The sequence below is a fragment of the Lacerta agilis genome, chromosome 17 (assembly GCF_009819535.1).
Source record: "Lacerta agilis isolate rLacAgi1 chromosome 17, rLacAgi1.pri, whole genome shotgun sequence".
In the NCBI taxonomy this organism is placed as follows: Eukaryota; Metazoa; Chordata; class Lepidosauria; order Squamata; family Lacertidae; genus Lacerta; species Lacerta agilis.
In genome coordinates, this window is record NC_046328.1 from 28300334 (window position 1) to 28318337 (window position 18004).

Genomic DNA, 18004 nt, shown 5'->3' on the forward strand with positions numbered 1-18004 from the left:
TGCAGAAGAGTGCAGGGAAAGGGCAAAGGGTTAAGTTGCAAGGAAATTCACAGGCTGAATTTAAGAATATAAGAGGCTTGCTGGATCAGACCAAAGGCCCATTCAGTCCAGAATCTGTTTCTGCAGTGTCCAATGAGATGCCTCTGGGCAGCCCACCACCAGGACATGAAGGCAACATTGCCTTTCCCATTCCTACCTCCCAGCACAAGCGCCTTATTTAAAGGTATTCTATAATTGCCTCTGAACAGAGATTCAATTTAGCCATCATGGCTACTGTAATTCCCATTTGTAGACAACGACCAGCAGCACATATTACGGCAGTGAATTCCATATGTTAATTATGAATCATTGTGATGTGCTTTATTTCATCTCTGCTGAATCTATTGCCAGACATTCCATCTGATGAGACACTGAAAATATTAACTGAAAATCCTGCATTGCATGACTAGATTTCCTATTGCTTTCCTCCCCCACACCCTTCCCTCTCAAATCTACTCTGGAGGGTCCCCCAACTCCACAGAGCAGACTTTGAGGAAGATGGGGGACTGCGACAGTGTCATTGCACAATTGAAATCCTTGTATTTATTGGATAAAGTCCTTTCCCATTAGTAATATTTAGGTAAGAAATTCAATTTGCATGTAGAATATATATATTGATAAGAGTTTAAGTACTTCTTTGTGCATTTGTAGTATAATAACCTGTATCCAGTGCTTTTTTCTGGGGAGACACAGGGATACACATACCCCTAAACATTTTGTGAATCTAAGTTTGGTCACATTGAGGGGCAGTATTTCAATATGAGTAGGAAAATGAGAGTACTGTACCCCTAAACATTTTTTTAGAAAAAAAGCAATGCCTGTATCATCATCTAGGATATACTGTAAATAAAAATTAAGTTGAAAATGTCAGGAGCAGTCATTTTAAGCATTTAATCATGCCAAATATTGAAAGATGAATTTGGCATTTAGGCATTTAATCATGCCAAATATTGAAAGATGGATAAGTTGGCGGTAGGGAGCATTACAAAAGTTTATTTTATGGGATACTAGCAGCTTTGTATCTGGCACTGCTCAGATACAAAAAATCAGTGAAGTTTTGTGTTATGTATTGAAGTTCTCACCCTAGGCCACTAGGGGTGTGTGTATATAGTTCACTCTGCTGCAGTTTTCACTCAGGTCCGCACATGCAAATGAGAGATTGAAAAGTGACGTTCAGGGATTGGGTAACTACAGAAAGTTGTTACTGTTGCTTTGTAGCTGAGTTCTATATAAGCAGGCTGCTGAGTGCTTCAGCTCACTTCTGTTCCAGCCTGAGAATAAACAAGAGTTGCTTGGAAATCACTGTGTTGTCTGCTGTGTCCACCCACTACTTAACATTTTTAAATTGGTGGTTAGAATCAGTGGTTTTTAAAAGTTCAGTCCACCATCTTGATTCAAAATGGCATGTCTATTCATAAGGAAAAACCCCGTTGCAAACAGGACTGCTGCCTAATTTCCTGTGTGTGTTACCTTTGCATACCAATTACTGTTTGTTTTTTATTGGTTTTAAATTATGAACCACTATGGGTTGACTGGGCAGTATAAAAATGCCTAAATAAATATTTCCACATTTAACATAGCATTTTTAATGGCTGACCTATGTTCTTCACTATGTTTTTAAATCTATTTTTGTTGTACTGTATATTACTGTACTGTACTGTAATTTTATTCTCCACCTCTCAATCTGAGTTTAAACTGGTTTGAACACATACAGTACTGGAAAAGTGGGGTATATTTTAAATCAATTGGATTATTAAATTTCTTAACTGAGCCCCACAGCTCATTATTTGCTATTTTTAAAAGTATAGGCTATTTTTAAAGAACATATTGGAGATTTAAATAATAAAAAATAATTAGCTAATGTTTTAATCATATTCCGAATGGTGTCTCGCTTTTTATTGTGATAGTCACAATGACTGGCGGTGGCCTTTTAATATACGGATTTGGATTTTTAATTGTTTTTTTTTTTTTAAAGGAAAGGAAAAGTAGTTAGAACTGAAAAGCAAGGGCTATTATGAGGAGAAATTTGTGGAGGCCCAGAAAAGTCATCCATCTCCCCTCTCACTGAGGTAAAACAGCCGTCTCTTCCAATAGCCAATCAGCGCGGAAGGAACTTCGCCTCAACGGTCCCCGTAAGCGCGAGCCCGGCGACCGAAGATTGAACCGGGGCACTCCGAGAGCTACACCGCGCAGGCGCCATTCTCTCCCTCTCATCATAATAAAGGTCTTCCACACTTTCCCGCCTTTCCTCCGCTTTAAATTCTTCTCTTCCCACCCCGTCTTCTGAAGCTTAGGCCACCAACTCCTCTTCGGCGCACGCGCTCCGGAAGCCCCTTTACCCCTACCTTCCGCCCTCTTCACTACCCACATTCCGAGCCACGCGTGCGCGGCCACGCCCCTCCCCGCTCTCCTTTAGATGCTTCCCACCTCCACGCTGTGCGTCAGGTGCCGTTTGGTTGTCTCTTTCTTCCCCGCCGTTTGGGGCACTGCGCAGGCGCAGTAGGGAAATAACACCCCCCCCGCGCCTCTTATCACATTCGCCCCCCCCCCCGGCTTTACGGATATCTTGAGGAGACTGTAGGGGGGCTCGTTGTCGTCATCACCATGGGAGTGAGTAAGGCCTAGATTCCTCCCGGGGGGGGTAGCGGGAAGGAAAGGGGGGGTCAGGATTTTTTTTGGAGGGGTGTGTGTGTGTGAAATGGGGGGCGCTATTCTGTGGGTGGAAAGTTTTGTGTTGGGTAGGGAGAAAAAATAAAGGGGAAATCCGGAGGAGGGGCGTCAGTGTGGGGGTACCAAAGGAATAATAACGGGGGGAGAGCTGGGGGCGTTAATGGGAAGTTTGCTGCTGGAAGAAGTGGGGGAAAGGCTTAGGGATTGGTATTTGAGATATTAAAGTGGAAAAATGAGTGGGGTGGGGGTTCCTTTGGGTTAACGTGACCGTAAAGGCAGGTTGGTGGTGGTAGGATTAGGAGACTTAGGGAGAGGGACGCCAAGTTTAGAGGAAGGAAAGTAAATGGGGAACACCTGTAGGGATGTAATAAGGCAACTAAGCAGGGAGAAGATAGGTTTAGACTGGGGGGGGATTAAAATAGACGGTGGAAAGTGGGATAAATCGATGGTATTAAATAATTCGGGAGGGGCAGGAATTGGGGGGGGGCTTTGAGTTAATGACACCCTAGCACAGGCTGGGGGGTAAATCAGGGAGGGAAAGACTGACATGGAAAGGTGAAAGCAAGTTGGAGAAGCATGTATTATGCAGGACAAGATTTGGAGGAGTGGGCAGGAAAATGAAAAAGTAACAGGGAAATCCAGGGTTCAGGAGAGAGGAGGGGGAGAGAGGGGGTCAATACTGGGGTGTTAAGATAATGATGATGGGATGTGAAGGCGTGGGGTCAGGTTATGGGGTTTTGAATTGGGAAGATATACGGTAAGGGGAAATAAAAAGTTTTGTATTGGAAGGAGGTGTGAATGGGGTTAGGACTGGGGTGGATTGGTGTGTTTAAGGCCACTTTCTCAACCTAGTGCCTTCCAATTGTTTTGGACTACAACTCCCATCGGACATGCTGGCTTGACTGATAGCACTTGAGAGTCCAAAACAGAGAGGGAAGACTGGTTTGAAGTAGGGTTTAGGATGGGGGGGCGGAGATATGTCGCCTTGGTGGGTCCAATTTACAGGGGGAAGTAATGGATAATCACAGAACTGAAAAGGTTAAATATTTGGAAGGTTAGGCTCAATTGTCCTGGGCAGAAATATTTGGGATGGAAGAACAATAGTGGGGGTTCTCAGGCAGTTCAGCCCTATGACAATGCCCACATTCTTTTAAATCACATTTACTTTTTATTTGAAGAGGTTTTTCTGTTTAAAGCAGAACAAATAATTAAAGACTTGTGTTTTGTTAACATACATCAATCTCCATGTAGATCTGAAGACACCACCCGTGCTAATAAAAATGTGTTCCTTTTTAACCCAATTCAGTCCTCACACCTTTGCATACTTCTAAAATCTAGTTACAGGTAGGTAGCCGTGTTGGTCTGCCATAGTCAAAACAAAATAAAATAAAAAATTCCTTCCAGTAGCACCTTAGAGACCAACTAAGTTTGTTCTTGGTAAGAGCTTTCGTGTGCATGCACACTGAAGAAGTGTGCATGCACACGAAAGCTCATACCAAGAACAAACTTAGTTGGTCTCTAAGGTGCTACTGGAAGGAATTATTTATTTATTTTTTGTTCTAAAATCTAGATGGCATTGGAGGTGCTTCAAGTTAGCAGATTGAAGCAGCTTTGGCATTTGTTTGCCTTGCTGATAGGAATGGTTTTTCTTTCCCTTTCTATAACTGGATGATCCTAGGTGTCTGGAACTCAGGGGCAGGGTGGGTTATATGTTAACCCATGAAGCATCAGTATGATTTTTAGAAATCTAAATCAGTTTTTTAGATGCCAAGTGTTGGCAGGTGTACCTTGTCATGGTGGGAGAAGCTGCAGTTATTGGAATTCTCCTAGCCTGTTCACCCCTTAAAGGTACAAGCGCCTTCTCTCAAAACGTGTCATACCGGTAGGTTAAGCTTGTCAGTCACCAGTTGCCTGTTTCCCAGGGGTGCGCAAGAACTGCCTTCAGACAGCTTGACACAAACACTTCCATAAACTGGAAGAAGCCTATTTACCTTTCTTGCTGTTGATGTGCCACAAATAACGTTCAACAATATGATATTCACATACTTACACTGCAAGGCTGAAGCAGGCAAATAAGGGTTCATAAAATTATCTCCTCCAAGCAAGCTAAAGAACCCCAACTTCCTCAAGGAATATATATATATATATATATATATATATATATATATATATATATATATATATATGGGCATGCACCTGCTATATATATATATATATATATATATATATATAGCAGGTGCATGCCCATTCACAATCTATCCTTTTTATTGTTTTGGAAGTTGTTTCAGGTCTTGCTTGTGCTGGGAAGATGCAGGCACAGCATTCTGCTCCCATCTGCTGGCAGGCTTCCTCCCCCACATTCTCCCTGCTCTGACTGAACTAGCTTCCCAGCCAATTTCACATGGGGGGTGGGGAGAAGGATGTCCTTGCTTGAACTTTAGCAAGGGTGGAAGGGTTGCATTGAGGTTAGGCACATGTTTTTGGCTCAGAACCTCTGGTATTCACTGACTCATCAGGCTGGCAAAACTTAACAACACTTCATAGGCAAGTGTTTCTTTTCCTCCCCCTTTTTAAAAAATAATGATGATTGTATCCAGTGTTAGTCCTGTTTAGAGTAGACCTATTAAAATTAATGAATATAAGGTAAGTCATGTTTGTTAACTTCAGTTGATCTATTCTGAGCTGGACTAGCACTGGACACAACTCAATATTTCCAAGTCAGATTTGAACTGGCTCTTGGGACTGTAGGTGGAAAAAAATGAATGCAGGATAGAAAACTGTTTCTCTAGGAAGCCTGGGTCCTGTCTCTTTAGCACAAGAGTAGGCTGCATGCCCTCCAGGTTTTGCTTAGCTACAACTCCCATCATCTCTGATCTCTGTCTATCCTGGCTGGGGCTGATGGAAGTTCTATTTCAAAACATCTAGAAGGCACCCCACTGGCTACCCTTGTTTTAGGATTTGCTCTCAAAGCCTGCCTCATAACCTCCTTACACTCACCCACACCCTGGATAGGAAAAATCGCGATATGAGAGGAGAAATGCAACAAATGAAAAAACCCTTGTCTGCACCAAGAGTTCTCAAACTGGCCCACGAGTTTCATTTAGGTGGTCTGTGGAGTGTCTGTGGATTTGTAGTCAATGACAGAAACCACCTGTGCTACATATTCACATTGCTTTGTAATAGTACTTTAATAGCTTTTTATATCTTGCATTGTTTTACACTTTGGATTCTGTGGAATACAATAAAACACAATATATAAGAAATAAAAGAAGCAATTAAAAATACACCGTGCTAGATGCTGTATGATTTTTAATTGTATTTTTATTGCCACCAATACAGTTGGGAACCACTACTCTACAATGACTGACAGTATGGCTCTAGGATTTCAGGCAGGAATCTTTCCCAGCCCTGGAGAGGAGATGCTGGGAGATACCTGGAGATGCTGTGGAGTGAACTTTTGTAGTCCCTGTGAGGGAAGCCACGCTTAAGGCTAAATACTGAGTACAACTCAGCTGCATTTACATGTTGTGCCTTGTTCTAACATCTCAGCCCTTCTTTCAGAGGAAATCAAGTAAAGGCAAGGAGAAGAAACAGAAACGACTGGAGGAGCGAGCAGCAAGGGATGCCGTCTGTGCCAAGGTGGAAGCTGCAAATAAAGTGAGCTTTGTTTTCTCTTTCCCCTCTACGTGGAGACTGAGCCTGGTATAGTGGCAATAGAGCAGCAGTGCCCTCCAGATAGTTTGGACTGCAGCTACCATTATGCTTGACCATTGGTAATGCTGGCCAGGGCTGATGGGAGTTGTTCCAAACATTAGGAGTCCACCAGGTTGGGGAGGTCTGGATTCAAAGGTTAGATTCGGGTTAAAGAGACCCAGGTTCAAATCCCCACTTGGTTGTGGAAGCTCCCTCAATGGCCTGGACCCAGTTTGCTTGTTTCTGTGCAGCACCAGCCAATTAACACTGTCTGTCACTGCTGCCAAGATGTTGTTGCTGAATGTCAGAGACCACTGATTATAACTTAGCCACTGTTTGCTGTTCCAAAATTTCTTGGACAGTACATGCAAATAAACAGGAAGAATTGGTTTAAAAACCCCCCAACTCCAAACACTTTCTCTCCTCCCCACTTGGAATTCATGGTGGGCTAAAAGTGAGAGAGAGAGCACTTTTCCCAAAGTGAACCCTTTAAATGTTAAAAGCCCCTGAAAAAGTATCTCTGGTTGACTGCACTGCAGACATCTATCTCTTGCTATCTTTGGTATACTTTCTTTCCATAGTTGGGAAACCCCTTAGAAGCCTTTCCAGTGTTCAAGAAATATGACAGAAATGGGTGAGTAGTTCTCTGCTCTTCATTTTTGAGGCTAGAGGGATTTAAACCCAGGTCTTTTTGGTTAAAGCCTTAACACTTGCTTTGAGACTGTGTGTGTGTGTGTGTGTGTGTGTGTGTGTGTGTGGAAAGCCATGAAATGCTTGCTGCTGCTCCGTCTGATATTGCCTGCTTCTTGCTCCTGGGACTCAGCTACAAAGTGGACTTCTGTTTATGCACATCTAAACCTAAAGGCTTCCGTTTCCTTTCTCTCTTTGCAGGTTAAACGTCTCCATTGACTGCAAACGAGTTTCCAGCTTGGACCCGACCACACTCGACTGGGCTTTTGAACTAACCAAAACAAACATGCAGACCTTGTAAGGCCCAAGGGGGACACTCAGGGGTAGTGGGCAGCAGTGGGGAGCTATTGCAGCTGTTGTGGGGATGTGCAAGAGCTTGGAGGATGACTCCCTTTCTTTCCCGTCCCCCAAAAGTCGTATCTCCACTTTTTTTTAAAAAAAGCATTGTGCTCCAGATATTAGAGAGCTACTGCAAGTCAGAATAGGCAATCCTGCGGTAGTTGGATCAAGGTCTTGACTCAGTATTCTGTGTTTCAGAGATTCCCAGCAGAGGCTGCTATTTTGTTAGTAAGGATGATCAGTTTTTCACGACTTTTTCTCTGTAAGGGATTCGAGGAAGAAAGTAGATCAGATTGCAGAGCCTATCAGGCAATTGCTTTGCTAACTGTCACAGAGATCTTGCAATTGTCTTGCAAACCAGCTTCTTGCCCCCTCTGATGGTTAATAGAGTTGGGTCCGCTTTGCAGAGTTTGCTAGGTAGCCATCCAGAGGTGCTACTCAAAGCCCAGGTGGAGAAGGGGAACGGGTCCCGAACATGCTCCGGTACCCAAGAGATTCCCTCCCTCTCCTAGGCAGCAATGCAGGCTGCTTCTTATGGTGAGTACTATCTCCAGGTGGCTGAGCTCTCCCCTAAGGAGAGGGTGTGAAGCTACTTGTTTTTATGCTCTCTTCCCCTCCGCAGGTATGAGCAGAGCGAGTGGGGCTGGAAAGACCGGGAGAAACGAGATGAGATGTCAGATGACCGTGCTTGGTACCTAATCGCTCTGGATGACGGCTCCCTTCCCGTGGCTTTCTCACACTTCCGCTTTGATGTGGAGTGTGGGGATGAGGTCCTCTATTGGTACGTCTCCTGCTAGGCACGTTCATATTTATTTTCAGGACTCTTAGAGTGCCCTCGGATTCTGCATTTGGGGAGGGCCAGGTGAACCATAGGAGAGTGGAAGGATGCACATAAGGTCAAACCTGCTACAGAATTTTGCAGGGTACAGGAAGGGGGATGTGGGAAGTGGAAGCTTATTGATATCATGTATCAGCCCAGCTATATAATTGGGGACAGGAAGCTTCCTTTATTGTGTAAATCACTGCTCATTCGATAACTAACACACAAAATGTAAGAATGGATTTAGACACTAGGAGGGAATGTATTGTTTAGTTATTACTGCTTCCTTGCTCACATTACAGGTGGGTAGCCGTGCTGGTCTGCCATAGTCGAAACAAAATAGGAAATTCTTTCCAGTAGCACCTTAGAGACCAACTGAGTTTATTCTTGGTATGAGCTTTCGTGTGCATGCACACTTCTTCAGGTATCTGAAGAAGTGTGCATGCACACAAAAGCTCATACCAAGAACAAACTCAGTTGGTCTCTAAGGTGCTACTGGAAAGAATTTCCTATTTTGTTTCGACTTGCTCACATTAGTGAGATCAGCACAGTACCATCCTTTGCAGCTTAAACTTGGAAGCTAAGACAAGATTGATTTAACTTCTTGAAACAATAATCTAAAATGCTTTAAGGCAGTCCTACCTGTTTGCCCCCTCTTAAAATAACAATCACACACAAATTGTTTTGTGAAGAAATGAATGTAGTAATTAGTTACATAATCTAGGTTTCCAATCATCAGTTACAGTAGCCAAATCATCAGCAAAACTACCGTCTGAGTTACAAAAGTACAAAATGTAAATACAAAAATGGTGAGTTCAGAGTGCAGAGTTCAGACAAGTATGTGTGGCCGGCTTGGAAGCATAATGAAGAAAGAGGAGTGTGCCCCAAGCAGGAAGGAAGTATGTAGTTTTACAGCTTCCTGTCAAAGGCAACACAAAGGAAGAAATCTCAGAGTTCTCTGTAACAAATTTCACAGGAACGCCCCGTAAGCCTCAGCCCCTTCATGTTGCCATCTGGCAAAGCACAAATTGTTGGATTGACTGCAGTAATGTCCCACACAAAAGAAGTTAAAGTGTGGCGTGCTCTTGTTCACTGTGCAGGCCAGCCATGCCCTCTTTCAGGTTGTTCCTTTCCATTCTGCACCCACCCATCCAACATTCCTATGTTCCTTGGCTACTTGATCTTCATTCAGCTGTTGGGGGATTTATTCATTTTAGTCTCTTAAGTTTCCCCTCCTAAAGACTCCTAAAAAAAAAACACCTGGGGTTTCCCTGAGGATGCTGATTACTCCAAGCTTGATATATTCCATCCTTCTCCATCCTGCTTCCCTTGAGATGTTGTTGGACTACAGCTCCCATCACCCTACATCACTTATCACACTGGTTGGGCCTATTGAGAGTTGTATTAAAAAATGCCTGGCGGTCACCTGGTTGGGGAAGACCATATGATGCATTCAGTTCCCAGCATCTTCCAGCTTCAAGGATTAGGTAGCAGGTGACAGGAGACACCTTTCTCTGCCTTGGACAGCTTCTTCCAATCAGAGTAGGCAGTACTGGGCTAGATGGTCTACTCTGGTGTAGCCTTGCCTGGTATAAGACAGCTTCCTATGTTCTGAACAGAAGCACATAAAGAATCAAGTTAGTGGCTCATTTGTCCAGCATCCTGTTCTCACAGTGGCCAACTGGATGCCTATGGGAAGCCCACAAGCAGGACTGGAGTGCAAGAGTACCCTGTGGTTTCCAGAAACTGGTATTCAGAAAGACATTGCCTCCAACTATGGAGCATGGCCTTCAAAGCCTTATCTTCCATGAAAATCCACACAGCAGATTTGTTGTTTGATTTATGTGTGTAAACTGCTGGTTTTATTCCAGGTGCAAAATCTGAAGGGCTGTGTTCTTGCAGCTGCTAAGCTGGTGGAAGGGAAGGGGCGAACACAACATTACAAATCAGTTGTGGCTTAAATAATCATTTAGTGCCTGTATAGTTCTATTTTCCTTTTCCTTTGAGAGTTTGAAATCCATTTGCATCCATTATATCATCTGAAGCTGTGGGGAAAGACTGAAGGTGGGGTAGCATTTTGTAGCTCAGGGCAGCAATGTTTGTGGGAGGATTTCAAGGCCTGGGTGTTTTTTAATAGCATGTTGAAGCTCGCCCTTTCCTCAACTCCTCAGCTACGAAGTGCAGCTGGAAAGCAAAGTGAGAAGGAAAGGTCTCGGCAAATTTCTCATACAGATCCTACAGCTCGTGGCAAACAGGTAAGTGCACTATTTCCCCCCCCCCCTTCTCTGAATTACAATTCTCTCTAGCTCTCTGAGGCTGCAGTCCTAAACATGCCCACTTGGAGTCACTAATCTCTCCCCACTAAAAAAAATCCTAACAAACCCTGAATATCTGATACCAAGGATTGGCATATAATGGCCTGGGTTGCATGGCATGGCTACCCTTACTATGGATTGCTAGGTTCGTGCAAGCATGCAGGTTTCCAGACATAAGCTTGCTGCTGCTTTGCTTGTCTTTTTTACTGCCACTCCAAGGTTTGGCTTAGTGTGTTATCTGAACTGGGACTCAAGCTTAGCGAGATGAGGGAGCTTAACCTTGAGCTGTTGCCAGGGTTTGTGCTCAAAATGACTGGGGAGAAGAAAAACAGCTGTGAGCACCGCTTAGGGAGCCTGCACAGTTCCTGGTAAGCCACAATTTGAACTTGCTGTGCTGTTGTATGAACCAGGCCAGTGTGAATTCAGATGGTTCTGTTTTTAACCTCTTAAAAACTAAATTCTACCCAGCTGAAATTCATGATCCTAAATTACTCCTGTCTATTAACTTCAGTGGGTCTACTCTGTGAAGAACTAGCATTGTATACAACTCTCTGCATGTTGTGTGTATCAAATTAGGCATTTTTATTTTGCTTGCATTAAAATAAAATAAAAAACACTGCAAAGAATTTAGCGTGGACCAGAACTGGAGCCTTCTGAAGACCTTGCATGAAGAGAGAGATTCCTGAGCAGCACCCTTCCCTAAATCTTCAACAATCCCTTCTGGCAGCTTTTTGAGCTTCCTTTGGTCGTTGTAAAGACTAGAGTTGGGATAGGGAAACCTGTGGCCCTCCAAATGTTGCTGGACTCCAGCTCCCATCAGCCCCATCAGAGATTATGGGAGTTAGAGTTCAACAACATCTGCAGGACCACAGATTTCCCATCCCTAGGCTACAATCTTGCTTTAATATAATCATCAACATCATCTGATTTGCACATAACAGGTGTGTGAGAGCGCAAGATAATTGCTCCCAGATGAACGTGCAGCCATAAACTTGCTAGCTTGCTGTGCTCTTTGAAAATGTCTGGATTTTAAAACCTAGGGTTGTATGCAGTGAAGTCCTACTGTGAGTAGGCACAGTGAAATTAGTAAACCAAAGTTGATCAAGTCCATTCTTTGGAATGAGCCCTACTCAGAGTAGACCACCATTGGGTACTGTCATTAGATTATGCTCTCTGTTTTAGTTAGTGCTGCATTAGCTCTGCTAAAACTTGGCAGTTGTCTGGAGGATCCGTTTAGAGAAGATGGTCATCCCCAGATATACAAGCACGTGTGTGTATTTATTTAATAATTTCAATTTTTACATGGGATTGGAACTAATTTAAATTAGGCTACTGTGAAAGTGCAAGGAGCTCTGTTCTGCTTTTTCTTTCTTGTGACCTCATACCAAGCTGACCTTGTCTTCTCCCTGGCTCTTAGTACACAGATGAAGAAAGTCATGTTAACAGTATTTAAACACAATCATGGGGCCTACCAGTTCTTCAGAGAAGCTTTACAGTAAGACTTCATTTACTTCTTTTTCTCTCACCTGAATTAGAGACCATAAGAAGATGGGTTTGGGAGATGCCCCTCTCCTACACCTCAGTGAGTCAGAGCTGATTCCCCACCTAGTTGGTTATTTGAGACTCTTCAGCCAGGGATGGGGGGGGGGGCATGTGGTCCTTCAGATGTTCCTGGACTCATCATCCCTGACCTCTGGGCATGCTGGTTGGGGTTGATGGGAGTTGGAGTCCAGCAAAATGTAGAGGGCCAGCGGTTCCCTGTCCCTCTCTGAGCAAAGGGCACAGAGCCTTTTTCAGAACAATATTCCTTCATGGCTGACCTTCCGGGAGACCACATGCCAGAGGTGGGTGGGGCCAAAGCAAAGTGGGTGTGCCCATATATATCCTATACATGCACACACCTAGTCCCTTCCCTTCCCAGCTACAGTCTCCAGGAAGATCATCCATTTTTCCTGCTTCCTTTCCCCCTGCAGCAATGGAAAGAAAGCTCCCACTGGTGCCAGTAGAAGGCTCCTCACCCCCGTCTAATTGCTGGGTGGAGATGGGGCCAGGTCCAAGGTTCCCCACACCTTTCTTAGGCCAAGGGCAGCAGGTGCTGTTTAACAATAGCACAAGCTACCAAATAACTACAGCTTCCCATTGTGATGGCCTGGACCAACTTGGAAACATTTGAAACGGGACTAGAGCAATTCATGGAATAAGAGCAATTCATGGAATATAAGGCTATTAGTCACAGTCTTCCCTCCACTGTCAGAGGCAGTATGCCTATGAAAATCTTTTGTTGGACACCGCAAGTGGGGAGAGTTGCTGTTGTTCTCTGATCCTGATCACAGGCTCCCCTTTGGGACATCTGCTTGGCTACTGTATAACAAGGATCCTGGGCCTTTTGTCTGGTCAGCAGTGCTTTCCTCACATGTTTTCTTTTCTTTGATGCTGCCCTGTTTCTACAAGTAGACTCTTCATGCAATCAGTTGCTTGTGGAGACCACGCCAACGGGCCAGGCCAGCTCCAGTTGCACAGCTGTGCAGCAAATGTGGCTGCATTTTAAGCATTGATGCAAATGCCACCTGACACTTGGCTCTATCTCCTCTCCTCCTCCTTCACCACCACCACTTCTGCCCCTGCAGGTTTGAAATCGATGATACCTCACCCAGCATGTCTGGCTGCTGCGGGGATGACTGCTCTTATGAGATCCTCAGCCGGAGAACAAAGTTTGGCGAGAGCCAGCATGCTCACCTGGGTGGTCACTGTGGAGGCTGCTGCCATTGAGGTTGTCCTTCACTCCTGAGAAAGAACCTGGCTCTCTCCACACAACCCTGCCTTTCTCTTTGGTTTCCATTGCCTGATCCTGCCCCCCACCTCCCCACTTCCTCCATTTTTTGGTACACCCCCAAGCCAGGAAAAACAAGACTCCTTTATTGCATCCTGAATCCCAGGATGGAAGATCTTCCTCCATACGGGAGGCTCTGGGAACCAAAGTCATGCCTCAGTCTCAGACCTAGTGCTAGATCTTGCATACTTACAGTCTTGATCCAAAGGCATGAATCTGGGCAGCAGGGTATGCTTGCTTGCTTGTTAAGCTCACACTGCTGCAGTGGAGAAATAGTTAATTCCCCAGGTGAATGGTGGGGATAGCTCTCTCCCTCCAAGCTGAAGAGGTGCAGGAAGTGAGTTTTACAGAATCCTTGTTGGAGTAGCAGATCTAGAAACGTGACCTTTCCTCATCTGCATTGATCTGTGCCTCTCCTTTCTTAAGTCGTTACATTGGACTGCTGTTTTGCCACAAAACTGCAATGTGTATCAAATTGGATGTGGTCCCCCGCATGAGTTACCTGGGGAAACCTTGCCTGACTCCATCCTGTTGCTTGGATTTCTCCTGGGTGTATGTTGCAGCCACCTGTTGTTGTTTTTTGGTTGGTGGGGGGAGAGGGGAGGGGAGGAGAAAAGATTTGTACAGGTTTTAGAATCATACCCTGATTAATGTTTAGCATTGATCATGCCTGGAGCACTTCCCCTTTGTTTATACGTTGGGGCTGGGGGTTGGGGAAAATATTGATGCAGATGTACTGCTTGTGCAGTTAGCTGCTGGCGAGTCCCATATGGCTGTGTCCTTAGAGGACCTCAGAAGCCAAATCAAGCTATCAGTGACCTACACAGGTGACCTTCTGCGCACAGACACACCACCTGGAGAAAACTTGCAAGAGTTTGAAGCAATGATATCTGACCTTGCTATTCCTGTGTCCAAAAGGCTGAGTTGAAGGAAGTGTGCAAGATAAAAAAAAATTCAAATGCTATTAACATTTTTGGTTGTTCAGGGCCCTTCACCCTTTTGAGTCTTTGGGAAACAGGCAACTCTGGCATTTCTGAATCCTGTGGAGCGGGGTGAGTAACCTGTGGCCGTCCAGCTGCTATTGGTTTCCAGTTCCCATCAGCCCCAGCCAGCATGGGCAGTGGTTGGGGAGGATGGGAACTGGAGCCCAAACACCATCTTCAAAACTCTAGGTTCCTCATCCCTGCTGTATATTATGAAGCAAGGATGTTCTGGTTTGGCTTTTTCTTTAAAGATGTTCTTGAGTGCGTTGGCTTTGCATTGATGTTTCATCATCAGAAGGGACAGCCTTTGCCTTCAGTTAATTATCTTGAGTTGCCAGCTTTTTAACACAGTGTAGTGTTGTTTTCCCATCTTTATGACTTGCTGTGCAGAAATGACATCTTACTCCCTTCTTGCCTCAGTGAGGTGTGTTGGTGTGTACAAGCTTCATTTGAGGTGTTGAGAATTGACCAGCCAGGTCCTCCTGCTGCAACTAATCACTGGCCTGGCCCTGCTCTTCCCACCAGGCTTCCTTAGCGATCTAGGCTGCAACAGTTTTGGGAGGAGAGTGGCTGTTGGTTGCCAGGCAACCACCAATAGCTTTCGTGCATCCCAAGTTCTGTTGTTGCATGCTCCACCATGCCCTACTGACAACTCCCTGGGTCCTATTTCCCAGTGTTGGTCCTCCTCTGCTGTAGCAATGCTGGTGGTGCAAGTGATCCATCCCATAACTCCCCTTTGCCCCAAATGGAGCCTCTCGCACCAGCCGCACAACCTCAGGACCTCACTTCTGTCTCAGGGTGTGCCTCTTTGCCTTTTTCTGGTTCCCTCTGAAGGGATGCAAAATGGGTGCTCCTACTCTTGAGCCTTTAAATGCCTGAACTCAGGGTGGCCAGTGTGAGTGCCCCTCCCCCAGATGTTGCTGGACTCCCACCTCCCATCAGCCACAGCCAGCATGACATACAATCAGGGAGGATCATTCAGCAACATCTGGAGAACACCATGCTGGCTTTCCCTGACCCCAAGCCTCTTTCTTAAGAATTACAAATTGCCCTGCTACTTGAATTGCATCTTACCAAATGGAGAGATTGCCAGTGGTTTTTCCTCTCTTGGAGATTGGATCAGAACCCCACAAGTTCATACTTAGATTTTTGTAGAAATGTATTGTCTACAGCCAAGGAGTAAGTTGCATGCAGGCTTTTGTGTGTGCGTGTGGATCATTCAGGCTGCAGAATCATTCAGGGCTGGAGCAGCGATGGCCAACCTTGTGAGCATCTGGGGATCAGATTTTCCAAGATTGAACTGCAGGCAGGGTGCAAGTGGAACTCACTACTGTGTCTTCTCTTCTCACTCCTGGCTGCAGAATTGACAGGGACAAGAGTGCCTGCATGGTGAGACAAACGGGCAAGCTGCAAGTCTCAGACTATTTCTTAGTTTGCACCCCCTTCCCCCTTGAGAGACTCGCTTTGCTTTCAGTTGTCAGCACTGGGGAAAGGCTCATGGACCAGTGGTAACTTGAGAGCATTGCAAGCACTGCTTTCAGTCAGTCTAACAGGCATCTCTCTACCCTTTGCTGGAAGTGATGGAGACTCAGCCAGAGGCCTCTGCATGAGCTTGGTGCCCCTTCTGCAACCTCTCATTTATCAAGGGGCAGTTAAAGCTACAGAATAGGCAGCAATGTGTCACAGATGCTGTGGCAGGGATGAGGACCATGTGGCCCTCTGGATTTGGCTGGACTCCAACTCCCAACAGCCCCAGGTGTGCATGATCACTGGTCAGGGCTGATGGGAGTTGTAGTCCAGTAACACATGGAGGACCTCAGGTCATGCTGTGCAGCGGTTTTGGGATGTGGCACTGCCACTTCTCACCTCCCAGGAAATGTGTGCCTTCTAGATACAAAGTGATGAAAAAGTGAAGTTGTGGTAGGGGGTCCAAATGCCGCCTATGGGGGAGGATAGACCACTCAGGCAGGCTGGGCACCCTAACTGAAGGGGTGCTCGCTTTGCTGGGGGTAGCACACAATTTTGAGCACTTGCTGCTTCCAGAACACTTGGCTCCCCTGCATGGGTTTGGCATGTCTCTCTCCCATGTGGCAGTAGGAGGCTCTTTAATGCACTCTCCTGTTTGTGCAGGAACATGCCGCCCTGGCCTAGGGCAAGAAGAGACGCAGAACTCAGCCTTGCACGGCTGTCTTTAATTTGCTCCATTGTGAGCAGGACCAAGGCAAAGAGAGCTATTCCGCTCCACTCTCTTGGATGGGTCTTCTGCTCATCTTAGCACTGTTCCCCTTGAAAGTTTGTGGAGTCAACTTCACTCCTTGGCATGACCATGTCATCCTGGTCTCACTTAATAGCCTGTAGCAGGGTGTAGAAACATATGGGCCCCATTTAACACAAAACAATCCCCCCCTTTTTTGTTTAAAAAACAACCATGTTCCTAAGATAAGCCCCCCTGTTGCTTTTTTTAAATTATTAACAAGGGGAAAGTTGCTATCGTGTTCATTTTTGTTTTGTTTTGGTATGCTAGGGACAGTCTCCAAAGCTAGCTCTTTCGGACTTCTTGAACAGTAGATAAGCTAAGAGCAATCTGGATATTACCTCCCCATAGCAAAAATCCATTGATAATTGCAGTTTGCTATATTAACCTTTTGTTTTTGTTACCTTATACGTGGATCAATTTCTGTATTCCAAAGTATCAAAAAAGGTGGTTGAATGTGGCTAACTCTCACTTGTATTTTTATTTACCACCACCACCACCCCCCAAAAAAAATCTGGCATGCTTTGTAATATTAAGTTGTAAACTCTGCACTGTATACGTCTATGTATCTAGTGTCCTTTTTGCCCTCTTCATTTGTCCTCTTTATTTTCTGTGTGTTTGGGGGGGGGGGGGTTGTTCCCACAAAAGTTTTTAGAATAATTTTCTATGGTAATTACATTTCTTGGCAAAATATTTTCACCAGAATCAAAGGGAACAAGCTGACTTTTTAATTTTGGTATTTGTTTTATTCATATGTTTGAAAATAAACATTTTATTCAGTCTCTAGCCGTGTGTGTTTCTCAAATGTCTCAAGTGTGCAAATCCTGGGATGTTTGGAAGCAACCTGGTCCTTCCCCCTACACTTTTTTAATAAGCGCTCATTAGTTCAACCATCTGAGCAGTTTTCATCCTTTCCCCAAGGATGAAAGGCCGTTAAAGACCACTTGATTCCTTTATATTCCCCCTTGATCACTGTGATATTCAGGGAAGACTGTTAGTGGCTCAGATGCCCAGCTCAGAAGCTGTGCATTCAGTATTGTGGGCCCAACTCTGGAAATCTCAGCTGAGACGAGGCAGGCCTTAGCAGACCAGAAACTGAATGCAAGTCAACAGTGTGACACCACAGGAAAAAAAAAGCTAATGTAATTCTAGGCTGCATCAACAAAAGTATAGAGTCCGGATCAAGGGAAACAATACTACCACTCTATTCTGCCTTGGCCAGAACCCCATCTGGTGTACTGCGTCCAGTTCTAGGCACCACTTAAATGGTTTTCTGCCTGTTGCATCAAGTTTCTTGTGCTGTGCTACATACTGTATGATTTTAAACTGCAGTTTCATTGCTTCTTTCATTTCTTGTCTTTTAGTGTATTG

General features: G+C 44.9%; 1 protein-coding gene across 1 annotated transcript; it reads left to right on the forward strand.

Annotated features, from left to right (window-relative positions):
* The first annotated feature begins 2412 nt into the window (after positions 1-2412).
* On the forward strand, positions 2413-16775 carry NAA40 (N-alpha-acetyltransferase 40, NatD catalytic subunit). Its single transcript, XM_033174911.1, has 8 exons — positions 2413-2649; positions 6271-6366; positions 6984-7036; positions 7294-7389; positions 8054-8212; positions 10423-10506; positions 11984-12061; positions 13194-16775. The coding sequence occupies exons 1-8, from the start codon at positions 2644-2646 to the stop codon at positions 13333-13335; spliced, it is 714 nt and encodes a 237-aa protein (XP_033030802.1). The 5' UTR covers positions 2413-2643; the 3' UTR covers positions 13336-16775.
* Positions 16776-18004: the final 1229 nt, after the last annotated feature.